This window comes from Alosa sapidissima, chromosome 7 (assembly GCF_018492685.1).
Source record: "Alosa sapidissima isolate fAloSap1 chromosome 7, fAloSap1.pri, whole genome shotgun sequence".
In the NCBI taxonomy this organism is placed as follows: domain Eukaryota; kingdom Metazoa; phylum Chordata; class Actinopteri; order Clupeiformes; family Clupeidae; genus Alosa; species Alosa sapidissima.
In genome coordinates, this window is record NC_055963.1 from 21694319 (window position 1) to 21710159 (window position 15841).

A 15841-nucleotide genomic window follows, 5' to 3' on the forward strand; every position below is an offset into this window, starting at 1 on the left:
GTGTCTTTCTCAGGTGTGTGTGCTCCTTTCGAGAGACAGAAAGAAAAACTGAATAGGCTATCCCTCCTGCATGCGGGTTTTAGCGGGCAGGAGCGGGACATCATGTTACAGACGTGGGCGGGAGCGGGACTAAAAATGACACATTAATGCGGGAGAGGGACAAAATATTGTGGGAGCGGGCAGGCGCAGGACTGAAAAATCAGTCCCGTGCAGACCTCTAATGGCTAGACTTAGGAGCACCTTGACAACTGGAAAAGAGAACAGTAAAAATACAATTTCTTTTTATGCACAAATTGGTGTTTCATTTTAAATCTAAACCACTTCCACAACTCATATTAGGAAAAGTATACTATGGACAGACAAGGTGACCGCATCAGGTCATTTTGTAACATCTTACAAATGCAATGTTAAAAAAGTTTAGTGAGCACATAATGTCAGATATAGTGGGTGGGTAGTAAAGGTAAAAATTCCGTCCAACAGAAATTTGGCATTAGTCTTAGAAGGAGCTCAACAGACTGACCCCATTTGGCAGAGGAACAATAATAAACCATACAAAGAGTTTGCATCAATTTTTAACCTCATGTTAATCGAAATAAATGACCTTTGTTTCTGATGTCCACTCCAACACATTTCAAGTTTAGTGTTTAGGATTATGGTAAACCATACATTTTCAGAATGAAGTTATCTCGTGTAATGCTATCATGCAGTTAACAAGCATATTTTACCAGGTGGTGCTATATACTAGCCTGGCCATGATGTTTCCGTCAAACAAAAAAATGTCAGGCCAATCAACAACGAGGGGATGACAAAATCAAAACTGACTGTGGTAAATGGTAGAAGCAATGCCTGAAAAACTGCAAACATCAAAAATTGTAGTTGGAAAAATACAGAAATGTATTTAAACCAAAAGTAAGCTCACATGCATTGTTTCCTGACTGCCTATTCTGTTTAGTTTGTAAAGTTAAGGTGACTCTAATCAATGTGATTGACCAATGATTTCAAAGTTAATGATATTTCTACACCCGTCACCATGTTAGCATTGTAAAGGATTCCCAATCGTGAGTGACCCTTACGTTGGTGCCATCTTATCTCTGTCCCTTTTAGTCATTTCTTCATATTTGGAGGGATTTTTCTTCTTTAGATTCCGCACATACGAACAGTGTCAGCATTTTACCATTTTAGAAGTAAAATATTAATTATCTGTGTGTTTAGACAAAGACACACTAAAATGTCCACTCCAACTGAAATGTTTGACAGCCTAATAGACACAGCTCAATCAAGATATATCCAAAACATTTTTTACAGTTGTCTAACAACATCGGAAGCTTTCAAATGAGAGACAAGTTATCATTTAAAAGTGGTATGGCTATTCAGTGCAAAACAAATTACACAATAATATTTATAAAAATGGGTGTATTTGTCACAAAAACCTTAATTATGCATATGTTCTGGCATATTCACATAAAACATACTAATATTTATTGCAGGACAGACTGTGTACTACCCATGAGTAAGATTTAAAATGCTTCAGATGGAATATTTACTCATGTAGACAGACAATCTAATACTTTGATTTTTCATAAGTTTTCCCAATATCATCCCTTCTTGAGTGTTTTTCCTAAAGTTATCCATGTGCCTATGCCCTGAAACAACTTTTATATCCTTCTACAGACATATATTGAATGTGTAAAACCCCCAAAATTCCATTTTTAGATGGACCCTGATTGTGAAATTACTCACACATTCAAACTAAATCCCTGTGGACAAATGTTTTTCACAAGTGCACAAAATATTTCTGCAGGTACGCATTTTTTTTGCACACGGACAAATTAATTCCACAGTTACAAAACGGTTCTACACTTCATAGAATCATATTTTCGAAGACAAAACTCTATTACACATGGGAATATCTTTTCACGGGCACACAATCTTTATGTCATTGTTTTGATTCCATATGCCCCCCCACCCCCTACATACAGGTACACCCCCCTCACTCACACACACCATTACACTATAACCCCCTTAAGGCCCCTACATACTTGCCATTCCCGGCCTAGCACGACAATGTGCCGTCACAGGAGTGCCATAACCATTTATACTCGCACGTGGTAGTCACGACACTAGTTGCAATATTCTCCTGAACAGAGGTGTGGCTGTTGCGAAAAGGGTATCGCTACCTACTTTACACAGTAGAAGAAGCAGTTAGTAACATTGGTGTCAATGGCAATGGCAGTAAAAGCTAGCCTCAGTGATGATGCTTCAGACTTTGGTTGCTGCTATTCACAACTACCATAATTACCATCTTTTTTTCCAAGGTGTGTGCAGATAGATAGATAAATAGATAGATAGATAGATACTTTATTCATCCCGAGGGATATTTTAAACATTTTAGCTAGCTGGCTAACCCCCTTTCACACACACCATTAGAACACCATTACAACAACATTACACACTAACAAAACAGTCCTCCGAACTGCAACTCTCGCTTACTCTCGAACTAGTCCATCTTCCGGTTTCCGCTTTGGCACGCTCAGCTGAAAAAAATAGAGTGGTGCACGACCTAGTGTGACCTGGCCAAAAATCCTGGCGCACCAGCGAGATCCACGTCATTTTGACGTCACATTGTTGCACTACCTGTCGGGAACTTTGAGTATGTAATACGCATTACACACACACAAACACACTCACACACCATTACTCATTCCAGCGTAATAATCAAGGAACACCATGGGCACAGCAGCACAATGATATCATGCAGCATCTGGAAATAGTCCCCATAGGCTAACTTCCAGCAACAAGGTTGAGCTGCAGCAGACGAATTGGTTAGTGACTGGATTATTACGCCTGAATGAGAGTATAGTTCCATGTCAAATCAGCCTAGAAAATCGCTGTTTTATTTTCTGTTGGTCTTATTACACTTTCTAACTTGAGAGAAGACAAGTTTTAAATAGGAAAATTACCGGAAATCTTAAGTCACTTTTAAACGTGATGCTAGCAGGCGAGATGCTAATGGTCTAATCCAATTCAATGATCTATGCTAGGCTGGAGCTATTTGCCAAGATATGCTCATGCATTTTGTAAAATATCCTATGGTTACCCAAAATGCATATTGACATGTGTCACATAGTTGTGAATAGCAGCAACCGAATTTTGAAGTATCATCACAGAGGCTAAGCAAAGTCCTTTTATAGGCAAGTCCTTCCATTTGGCAGCCATATCGTTTTTTGGGCACTTATCGGGCATCTATTTTGGGCAGACCTGTGCATGCGCAAGGCTTCACGAATTATAACACACCAAGCTTGCTCCAGATGCGAGATCACAACACATGATTGACACAATGTATTCACAACATACCACATGATTGGCACGATGTATTGACATGTCAACTTTTGGCGGCGGAAGGGGCGGAATATGTGTAGACAACTGCCATGTTTACGTTACGAACTAACCCCATACAATTCTATGGGAGATTCTTTGAGTGATGTGTCTCCTCATTAGAAAGTCTCTGGTTTAAGGCCCTGACACACCAACCAGACAGAAAAGGCAGTCGAACTGATCAGTCTACTCCAGTATCCCCAAGATGGCCAAAAATGTGCCTCGGAACACACTGAAGCGACGGAACTGTACTTGAGTGTACGTTCTACGCTTGCTCCATAACAGCAGGTGGCGCTAAACGATTGTCTAGTTACCAAGATGAATAATAAAAGGATTTGCCAATAGAACCAAATGGCACTAGTTTCAGACTTCTCTGATTAACCAATAAGAAAATCTAAATCTAAATTTATATATTGTGTACGGTTTTATTGTCATTGCTTGTGTGTGATACCAATGAAACACTATTTTGGACATGGAAGAAATAAAAAAAATGTTGTCCGTTAACCGAGCTAGACCATCACACGTGAGTATAAATAGTTAGTGCGCTCTCGTGACGTCACATTGTTGCACATTGTTCTGGGAACGGAAACTGTATAACGCACTTTACCCCCCCCCCCCCCCCCCCCACACACACACACACACACACACACACCAACACCCCCCCCCCACACACACACACACACACACAAACACCCTCCCCCACGCACACACACATCATTTCATCATCTACACACAAACCAACACACCATTACCCCCCCCCACACACACACCATTTCATCCACCCCCCCCCCCCCTCGCACAACACACACACAATATACCTTTTTAATTACTACTATTCATTTATTCTTGTTCAGGTGGCTAATTAAAGTGTAAGTAATTTCATTACTTATAATTCCTTTTATGAGTATATGACAATAAACTACTTGAACTTGAGCAGTCATCTTTGTATTTTTCATTGGAATGGCATCATCTCCTTGCCCTATGCATATTTGTGATTCATCTCTGAATATCACTCTCAATCCACTCATCCACAATCCATCATTGCTTCTCTTCAGCGAAGGTAAATGAAAAATATAAAGATGACTGCCTGAAGAAAACAGAGTTGAAACCTGATGAAGAATGCTGTTCTACATTAGTGAAGTCTATGCCTCAAAGAATTCAAGCGGTCATAAAAGCCAGAAGAGGTGCAACAAAGTGCAAATTATGATGTTTTAGGCTTGTGATTCCATTTTTTCCTCAGGATTGAGTGATTGCATATTTTTTTCCCTCTACATTATCTAAAAACGATATATCTTTAAATTACTATTTTGTTGATTTCTTGGAGCTATGTTTCACAAAGCCAAAACATGCATCTGTTACAGACAAATATTTTTGAGGCACATCTGTGATGTCTTTTTTTCTAAAAAATAAAAAAGCTGAATGAACATCTTCCATGAGTGGTTATTCCATAACTTTTGCCAGGGGTTGTACTCAACCTAATAAAATCCTATTTTTCAGAGGACATTACCCTTATATCAGCTACACTAATTACTCTGTTAGAGTTAGACCATGTGACAAGGTTTACATGTTGTGAAAACCAGCTGGCTGCACTAGTAAACGTTTTTGGATGAAAGAGCTGCTAGGCTGTTGTCAAATCAACTCAACAAAATCAACTCATGTGTGCTCAGGTGACACACCGTTGCTCATCACCGCTATCGTATAAATCCCATCCAAATAATTTGATTAAACCGAACACATCTTATTCAAGCATAGAGACTTCTCAATGGAGCGACTCCAGATCCCTCGATACAAATCCCTGCCCTCATATTTTGTGGGTGGCATAAATCTGTCTGGCTTCCAGTCTAATGTTTGTGGGTGTACAAATGTTTTCTAAAGGTTTTTCCATAGAATTGGTCTTACTCTATGATCAGTTGTCTCACTTGTTCTAAACCGAAACTCCTCATTATATTTATGTTTTAACTGATGCTTTTATCCAAAGTGACTTACAACAATAATATTATCATGTAAACATTACATCACTATTAATAGTTTAGAGTCAAATAAATGTAAAATAATAATGACAACAATAATAGCAAGTCTTCGTAACAACATGACCCATAAACATACAAACCACATTATGGCTTCCAATAAGAGTCAATTAATAAGTAATAATGTGATCTTATCACACACTGATGATGTGACACACAACTATTGCTATTAAGTAATGTATAATTGTAACAGCACTTACTTTAACACCTGTATCTTACAGTTTGCATTAATCAGGCCTTCAAAGAGCAGCTTCACTCCCAAATCCCGTATGTCATTGAAATTCAGGTCCAGGTAACTCAAGCTTGAAGTCTCTGACTGGAGAACTTTTGTCAGTGACTTACATGACTCAGATGTCAGATCACATGCAGCAACTCTGTTAAGAAGCAGAATTAGTTCTTGAAATCACTTAACTAAGTGACTAGAATGTGTGCTCATTAAAGCCAATAACAAATACTTACTTTAATCTTGAAAGCTTGCATTGAGCACTCATTAATGCATTACAGAGCATTTCCATTCCCAAGTCTGTCACATTATTATGGCTCAGGTTTAACTCTGTCAATGTAGAGTTGGCTTCAACAGCTGAGGCCAAGTAGCCACAGACAGCTACGGTAAGAGCACATCTGGCCAGACTACAGAAATAAAAATGAATGGCAATTATATACAGTGTATATATACGTATGTACACTGTGTGTGTGTGTGTGTGTGTGTGTGTATATACTGCTCAAAAAAATGAAGGGAACACTTCAATCATACATTGGATCGGTACTCTGCCACTGGTTCTGAGCACAAGTAAAACTTTTGAGGAGAGCGTTTTATTTTGCAAGAACTGTCAGACATTCTCTGAATGTAGTTTGAGAATGGAGAAAAGGGTGGAAGGTTTCAAAAAATGTGTTTTAACAATTGTGGAAAACGGTGTGTGTTACCTTATATATATACTGTATATACACACATGCATTCTATCTCTTTCTCTCTTTCTCACACACACACACAGGCATTGCTTATTTACTTGAAGATAGACAGCTTCATGATACAAGACATAATGTATCCTTCAGCCCTAATAACAAGGGCATGCTTCATTCCAAACTCACAAATCACAAAACAAACTAACCTGGATAAACAATGGGGTGTACAACCTATTCGTGAAATGCCCAGGCATGTTCCCAAGTCCCCAACAGTATTATGTCACACCAAGTACTGTCATGAACATGCCCCCAGAGTGTAGCACTGTAGCTGCCTGGGTTTGAATCATTTCTCATTCCCACTCCCATCTCTCTCTCCCACAGGCGTCCTGGGCATATAGCCCCAAAAATATTGCCTGGGTGAACCCAGATGAATCTGCACACTGCAGAACTGCGTATCTAAACAAGTGTTATACATCTTATATTAAGATAAAAAAAATCTAGTTATTGTAAATCTAGGTATTGTTTCTTGTAAAATCATTTGACTTAAAGGTGCTTTAAGCGATGGAGGGTAACGTCACTTCTGTTGACATTCAAACAAAACAGAGAGCTAGCTTGCTATTTTTCACATAGATCTCCATTTCTCAAGGTGACCGAGTAGTGTCGGTACAAAAAAAACAGACAGTTTTACCTAGCTCAAACTGCTGCAGCGAACAGCTAAAGCAACCAGGCAGCTACAGTGCTACAATCTGGGGGCATGCACATGGGGGCTCATGAACATGCCCCCAGAGTATAGCGCTATAGCTGCCTATCTGCTTTAGCTGTTGGCGGCAGCAACAAAAAAAAGTGTTTTATTCACGATTTCACAGATAAAAGCAGCATCTTTGATTGGTTGATATCACTGCTGTAATAGAAATGTTTGTGACATAACTCCTACCTCAAACCATATTTTCCCACGTTGTGGTTGAGGTAGAGAGAGAGTAATGACTTAGCCTGTCCACGCCTACCTAGATCTTTCAGAGAGCTACTAGTCTGGAACACCATAGTTCACTAATGCTTCCATCGGTCGGCAGATCACCTGCCCAATCAGCGATGAGAGGGGGTGACGCTATAGTTTCAAAATCGAAAGTGGCTTTGGTAAACTGTAGTAGCAACGCCTGCAAACATCAAAAATTGCAGCTGGAAGAATGTGTTTAGGAAGTAACATTATGAATCCCTGAATAATGTGATTGATAAGGCTGGTACAATGAGTGAAGTTAGCGCCTGTCGTGATGCAAGTGTTGGAAAGGAATCCAAATCATGAGTGACCAGACCCTATTCACTTCACGAATGAGTTTTGTTTACCAGGATAGTAATGATTGGCCATCTGATAAAGAATGTTTTTCTCACCTTGAAAGTTAAATTTGCTCAATGCGAACAGTTAGAAGTTAGTCATCTTGCTGTCTTAAATTCAATAGAAAGTGTGCTAAATTATTGGTAGGTTAGAAACAATTGTAAAATGTATCATTTTCAATGGTTTATGGAACAAGTACCGTATTTTCCAGACTATACTTTTTTCATATTTTGGCTGGTCCTGCGACTTATAGTCAGGTGTGACATATATCAAAAAATATATAATTTAACATGTTTAGAAATGTCTGTCAGTATGAATTGACATGAACCCTGCATGAAACATTACCGTCTACAGTCGCAAGAGGGCGCTCTAGGCTTGTGGAATGAGATCGGGAGCTTGGTGAACTGGTGACAGGTCAGACATTTTTGTACTTGAGCCCAAAAGTTAAGAGGGGGTTCAGAGGTGTCACCACTGGGACAATGTTTTAAATATTGTTATGTACATGCACAAGTTCTGCGCACTTTCAGTCAGAGATTAGGGCTTGCACTATGCCTAAACATGCATAAATCCTCAAATGTATGGGCCGGGAATCAGGATTCTATTTATAAATAAAGGCCAGCCCCCAAATAGCCTACAAGACCAGTGGGGTATTCCAGAAAGCAGGTTTACTGGCTTAACTGGGTATGTTAACCCAGAGTTAGCGGTAAACCTGGGATTTCAGTTCCAGAAAGCTAAAAAATGATCAGGCTATGTAAGTAACTATGGTAACATAGGCTCAGAACTTAACCTGGTAGGGGGTAGGTTTTGTTCAGGTTATGTTCAATTATGTTCGGTTATTGCAGTGCATGTTCAACCAGGCCGCTATTTTTACACTTATCACACAATGACGTTTCATTTTGACGAAGGTCCGATTGACAAAGAAGCACAAAATCATGTAATATTTATCCGTGCAATTCACCGTGAGAGGGCGATAAGACTACGGCATCACATGATATCCTATCCTTTCTTTTCCAAATGAGTTTTTCAAGAGCGCTAGAGTTTTTCCGCTGAATCCTAAATTTGGCTTGAAAAGCATTCTCCATCCCTACATTACGCATGTGGATTAGAATAGAATAAAATAAATCTTAGCTAGCCTAGCCTACACCATAGTGGACAGTCTTTGGCTTTCCATACATAGACGGATGGACAAACATCTCAGACACACTGAAGATAATTAAAATAATGTAGCGTTTCACCAAGAGCCAGAGTTTCATGAACTGGTTTATTGTCACCAAAGCACACAATGCAGCATATAACACACAGCGGCCCGTGTCAGGCCCAGAACCGAAAAGAGGCAGAACTTTCCCGAACAGTAGCCTATATTCCCCGGGGGTCCCGTCCCCCTCTCGCCAGGCTGCCAACCATGAGCGTGCCCGGGGTTATGCATAGCACGGGCACTCCCTGATTGACAGCCGGTCGCTACATTACCCCCCCGCATCAAAGTTCCTCGACCCTGAGGGAACAACAAATACACACAACACAACACAACACAACAACTTTAAACAAAATCTCTCAGATGGACCGGCGGTTTTCTTCGCCACTGGGGCCGAGCAGGCACCAGTGGCACTGGGGAGAGGGGTGAGGTGGGAATGTCTGAATGTGTGTCTGTGTGCCCATTTGTGGGCGTGTGCGGGGCCCGGTGCCCCTCCCGCTGAGGGGGTGCAGGGTGAGTAGTGTCTGGGAGGGGGCTGTTAAGGGGGGGTCTGTGAGGGCCTGTGTGGGAGCTGGGGGTTAGCATCTCCGTGGTAGGGGGCCAACCTGTCTCTATGTATGGCCACTCGTCTGCCACGTGGAGGTAGCTGTACTCTGTATACCACCTCCCCTAGACGTTCCAACACTCTACAGGGGCCTACCCAGTCACTGTCCAGCTTAGGGCAACGACCTTTTTTCCTCTGCGGGCTGTGGATCCAAAACCAGCTCCCCTGGTTCCAGGTGACGGCCATTGTAGTGTAGATCGTAGTTTCTGCGTTGCCTCGCCCCTGCGCTTTGCAGCTGTACTCGTGCGAAGTTGTGAGCTGTCTCTAGGCGGTCCTGCAGTCTCTTGGCATACTCTCGTCCTGGGGGCACAGCTGGGGTGTCAGGAGGGAGGCCAAAGGCCAATGCTGGTGGGGTGCGGAGCTCTCTACCCAGCATGAGCAGGGCTGATGTGCAGGCTGTAGATTCTTGGACAGCGGACCGACAGGCCATCAGCACGAGCGGGAGGCGCTTGTCCCAGTCGCGTTGATGTTTAGCAGTGATGATGGCCAGTTGCTGGATCAGGGTCCTGTTAAAGCGTTTTACTAAGCCATCGCTCTGCGGGTGTAGGGGGGTGGTGCGAGTTTTGTTTACACCCAGTCTATGACACAGGTCGGCGAATACTCGTGACTCAAAGTTCCGCCCCTGGTCACTGTGTATGGTTTGGGGCGTCCCAAAACGGCAGACCATGCCCTCCAGTAGAGCTTCAGCCACAGTCTTCAGCCACAGCCACATGCCCCCAGTAGAAGCTCTGACGTAGGCGACGGAGAGTTTTGGTGACCCCGAAGTGACCAGCCCCCATGGCCCCATGCACTGCTTTCAGCACGTCGGTCTCTCTGCTCTGGGGACCACCAACTGCCACCTCAGCTCTCCCGTCGCTGGATCCTGCCAGGCCAGCTGTAGCACCCCATCAGTGAGCCGCAGGCCCTGGAACCTAGCCCACAGCCCTTTCGTTGCTGTGGAGAGCGGTGCCACCTCATCCCATGGTGGCCGTGTCTGCATCTCCACCCACTGGAGCACTGGCTGTATGTCCATATCGGCCTCCTGCTGTTGTCTCCACTGCATCGCTGACATTTCAATGAGCTCACAGCACATCGCCACCGTGGCCCGGCTGACGATGGCTGCCTCCTGGCCCTGTAGCTCCCTGTCTCGTGTCTCCCTCCTGTCGCAGTGGCGGCACCCCTCCTCAGCGCAGGGTCGGCGGGACAGGGCGTCGGCGGGACAGGGCGTCGGCGTTGGAGTGGCGAGCTCCCGCTCTATGCACCACTTTAAAGTCATAAGACTGTAGCTCCTCCATCCAGCGTGCTACCTGGCCCTCCGGCTCTTTAAAGGACATTAGCCACTGGAGGGCAGAGTGGTCCGTCCTGACGGTGAACGGTAGCCCACAGAGTTAGTATTTGAAGTGGCGGATGGATGATAACACAGCTAGGAGTTCTCTGCGTGTGACACAGTAACGACGTTCGTGCTTGTTAAAAGTCTTACTGTAATATGCCACCACTCTCTCTCCCTCTGGGCTTAGCTGTGCCAGCACCCCGCCCACTCCCTGGCCACTCGTGTCACAGTCCAGGATGAACGGGAGGGAGGGGTCAGCCGGAGCCAACACAAGAGCCTCTCCCAGCGCCTTCTGTAGCGAGGTGAATGCTGTTTGACACTCGCCGGTCCACACGAAGTCTTGGTCTTTGTGCAGTAGCCTGAACAGCGGTGCAGCCACGCAGGAGAACCCCCTCACGAACCTCCTGTAATAAGAGGCTAAGCCCAGGAAGCTTTTCAGCTGTTGCTGGTCCGTTGGTGTGGGCCAGTCTCTGACCGCTCGTACCTTTTCATCCATTGTGCCAATGCCCTCTCTGCCCAGCCTGTGCCCAAGGAATGACACCTCTCTCTGCATGAAGTGGCACTTTTCCGGGTGGAGTTTGAGACCTGTTGCTGCTATACGCTCCAAAACATGCCGCAAAGACTGGAGAGCTGCCTGGAAAGTGGGGCCATGGGCTAGAATGTCGTCCAGGTACACCACACACTCATGCCGAGGGACTCCTGACAGCACTTTGTCCATCAGTCTTTCGAATGAGGCTGGTGAATTGCAAAGGCCAAATGGGAGAACTGCCAGAGGCCACGGCTTGTGCAGAAAGCAGTCTTTAGTTTGGCAGAGGGGGAGAGGGGCACCTGCCAGTATCCAGATCTCAGGTCCAGTGACGTGAACCAGGCCGAACTCGCTACCTGGTCCAGAGCCTCGTCCACCCGTGGCAGGGGGTAGGAGTCCTTCCTTATCACCCCATTGAGCCGTCTGTAGTCCACACAGAACCTCCACTGACCGTTCTTTTTTTGGGACCATGACGACAGGGGCGGCCCACGGGCTGTCAGATGGCTCCACAATGCCCGCCTGCTGCATCTCCCATAACATCTTGTCTGCTGCTTCCTGGCGTGCCAGTGGGAGGCGACGTGGGCGTAACTTGATAGGCGGGCTGTCACCCGTATCTATGTCGTGCTGTATTAGGTGTGTGCGCCCCACGTCACCTTCTTTGAATGCAAAAATGTCCTTGAAATGTGACAATAGTTGCCACAATTCTTCACCCTGTTGGGGGTCTAGATGAGAACAGTTCCGTCGCCATACACCCCGTACTGCCGACACGACACTTCCCTCCTCCGTTTGGGGGAGCTGGGCTGCCAATGGTTCAGGTGCCCAGCTCTTAGGGGTCTGTATAGTGTGTGCAGGCTGTGGCGCAGGTGAGGCGGCTAGGTGAGGTGAGGGGGGTAGTGGGGGAGGCGGCTGTGTGTTCCGAGCAGTGGGGAATGTAACATGCCTCTGCTCAGCTGTGAGTGGGGGGGGTGGGGGGCTACAGGGGTCTCGAGGAGTGGGCCTCCCGGTCCCTACGACAGGGTCATTGTTGGCTTCAGCGGTGTTTGCTGACACAGTGGTTACCTGGGGTGTTGTAGGGTTGAAGCCCAGGGGGGGTAGAGCCATGTTGACAGGCCGTTCCCCCGGAAAGCACAGGGTGGCCTCTGCAAGATCCAGCCGACAGCCTGTGTTCTTCAAAAAGTCCAGTCCGAGAATGCAGGGGTCCTGGACTGACGCCACCCATACCGGGTGGCGCACTGTTTTACCGCCCACCACAAATGTCAGTGTCCCTTTGCCTTTCATGGGTGACAATTCCCCCGTCACCGTCCGCAGGTGAACTGCTGTTGGCTCCAACACAGTTCGCCTGGGGAGCACATCGGGCCGCACTAATGTCACTGTAGAGCCGGTGTCAACCAGCGCCACACACGTTACTCCCTCCACAGTGACTGGAATGTGGCAGAGGTCCCCAATTGAAGTCCGGCCCACTACCGCAACCGCCCTCGGGCCAGCCGCGCCTGAGGGTGTATGTGGGGGCTTGTGGTTCATGGTCCGCGTTGCCCCCTCTATGCGGACCCGGGGTCGTTTCCCTGGTGCCTGGGTGCTTTTGGGCATGAGCGTACCAGGTGACCGGGTTTTCCACAGCCCCAGCACAGTCTAATAGTGCGGTCCGGGCGCTGCTGAGTACCCAGGGAGGCTGCTCGCACTAGCTCTGTCAGTTCCGCTGCCCATGTTGGTGTTTGCGGAACCTCTGCTGCTGCTCTGACCTGGGGGCTGTTGTGTTCCTGTGTGGGCATTGTGATGTAGGCGAGGGCCATCTCTCTCTCCGACGTCCTCTCCAATGCCTCCTGCAGGGACCGTGGGTGTGTCAGCTGCACCTCCACACGCAGTTCAGGTGGTGAGAGGGCTTGCATGAACCGGTCGCGGGCTAGCTCGCTTTGTACCGCCGGGGGCATGCTGCTATATGCTCTGCGGGTAAGGCTCTCAATGTCATTGGCTAGTTGCCGTAGCGGCTCGCCATGTCTTCTGTATCTGTTATTTAGTTCATTGCGGAGGAGCCCCGCTCCTGTAAGGTTCCCGAACCGTCGCTGGAGAGCCCCCACCAGTGCGCCGTAGCTCCCTCTGTCACCCACGTCTAAGAGCAGCAAGCATGCTAAAGCCTCATCCGTAAGGCACATCGCCAATTGTAATGCTTTAGTCTCTTGCGACCAGTTCTGTGATTTAGCAAGCAGTTCGAATTGCGCATGAAAAGCTTCCCAGCTCACCTTCCCGTTGTATTTTGCCGTTTTCACGGAGCTAGCCGCTACCGCTGTGATTGTGGACTGGGCGCCGCCATTGTTGTTTACATCTGAGCTTCCCGCGCCTCCAGCTTTGGCTTGCAGGTCGCAAAGCGTGCACGCCCTCGTCCATCGAGACCAGTCTCAGAGGCCATCGCTTCCATCGTGCCCCTAAGGAGGTCTCTGCCGTCCTCCAGCCGTCTCAGCTCCCTTTGTAGGTGACCAAACATCCATTCTGCGGCTCTGGCTCCTACTCCGTCACTCATCTCCCCACGCACACTGTGGCGACACGGTCTTGCTGACGCTAACTAACTAAACTGGTGACTAACTAATCGTGCAGGGTGCACCCTCGGTCTTCCCTAATCACTCCTTCGATAATTTTTACTTCTGACACCAGTGTAGCGTTTCACCAAGAGCCAGAGTTTCATGAACTGGTTTATTGTCACCAAAGCACACAATGCAGCATATAACACACAGTGGCCCGTGTCAGGCCCAGAACCGAAAAGAAGCAGAACTTCCTCGAACCGTAGCCTATATTTCCCAGGGGTCCCGCCCCCCTCTCGCCAGGCTGCCAACCATGAGCGTGCCCGGGGTTATGCATGGCACGGGCACTCCCTGATTGACAGCCAGTCGCTACAATACTGTAAGTAGGCCTACAGTACAAAAAAGGGAAAACATATAGAAAATTAACAAATACGTTTAAATATAGACTACATAACAGCTCAGCCAAGTATGCGTGTTGTCACTAATTATGAATGCTGATGGCATTTGGGATAACATAGTTTTTCAATAGGCCTAGGCTACACTTTTTGCCTCTCTCCAAATTATGTACACGACGATTGCTCTCTGACTGGATGCTTTTGTAGTAGTGTTAATTTCGTCAGACGAGACGAGAGGAAATATGTTCGTCAACGACCTTTTTTTTCATGACTAAGACGAGACGATGACGAGACGTCAGTAATGTCCTGAAACACTGACTAAGACTATCTTAAGATGCATTATTGTTGACGAAAAAAGACGAGACTAAAATGTTTTGCATGAAATAAAAACTAAGATAAAATCTCCCTTCATGTTCGTCTACAAAATGAGAAGACAGAATATCTAGCTGTTACGTTTTCAAAATATTCCGAATGAGTTCATACGCAACAGCTTTCCTGTAGGCTAGTCTACGTGCTGCTGCTGCAACCCTGTGGCTGCAACACGAAACTACATGGAACAAGAACACTGGAGATTTCTGCCACAGTTAGCAAGCTAACTACCTAAGCTTTATGCCACTGCTACATACCCAGAAGTTGACGCTTCTCTCATACAAATTAACATCCCCCAGAATGTCCATACGAAAATGTTCAGCATGTAATGTCAACTATTCATCTAGTTAGACTGATGATGCAAAGTTTGCTAGCAAGTAAGCTAATATAGAAAGTTCGCTAGCAAGTTAGCTATGGCTAAGATGGAGAGTCTGTTTGGGGAATGTGTTGTGTTTGGGTGCATATCGCCATCTAGCGAGGTGGAGTAAAACATTAATACATTGGCCTACGACAGTGTTTCTCAAACTATTTCAGTTTCAGGACCACTTAACTAACCCTAGCTAAAAAAAAAAAAAAAGATTAGACCTACTTCAACAGTAGCCTATAATTAGTCTATAGGCCTACTCACTGAACCACCTTGCTTATTGTCTTTGCACTTTGCTTATTGTGTCAGAGGATTCATTCTGTATGATTTAAACTGGCATATCTTACATAGACAGTGTTGCAGAACTGTTTGGATTTAACTACAAGTTATTTGGCAAACAACTCATCTATATTATATTTTACCACGTCTGCTCGCGGACCACTTGGTGATCCCCGGACCACACTTTGAGAAACACTGGTCTACGAATATGACAGTGGTCCAGTCAAATCTTTTACTGTCTATGGTCAAATCCCAGCAGAGCTATAACTGTAGCTCGACTTACCTGTGCATGTAAACATACGGACTGACAAAAAATCAGAATGAGTAATTATAACTGACGAGTAGCCCTGTGGACACACAATATTGTTGGAAAATTGAGATGTGCGAAACACTATTTGACTCAAATGGTAATCAGAAATAATTTGTTTTAAAAAAAAAAGACTAAAATGTGTTGACTAAAACTGACTAAGACTAAGATACCTTTAGTTTTCTTTTGACTAAAACTAGACTAAAATGACGAGACTTTTAGTCGACTAAAACTTGACTAACAAAAATGATATTTGAATGACTAAATATGACAAAGACTAAAAAGGACATTTCGTTACAAGACTAAGACTATGACTAAATTAAAAATAGGTGACAAAATTAACACTAT

The 15841-nt window shown here is 45.3% G+C and overlaps 1 protein-coding gene across 3 annotated transcripts in view; it reads right to left on the minus strand.

Moving 5' to 3' along the window:
- Nucleotides 1–15841, minus strand: part of LOC121713681 (NACHT, LRR and PYD domains-containing protein 12-like) — an 83413-nt gene that overhangs the window by 57813 nt on the left and 9759 nt on the right. For all 3 annotated transcript variants that reach the window (XM_042098513.1, XM_042098514.1, XM_042098512.1), the window contains 2 exons: nt 5862–6032; nt 5603–5776 (listed from right to left, as the gene is read on the minus strand). In XM_042098513.1, the coding sequence (XP_041954447.1) occupies nt 5603–5776; nt 5862–6032 (345 nt within the window). The remainder of the gene's footprint in view (nt 1–5602; nt 5777–5861; nt 6033–15841) is intronic.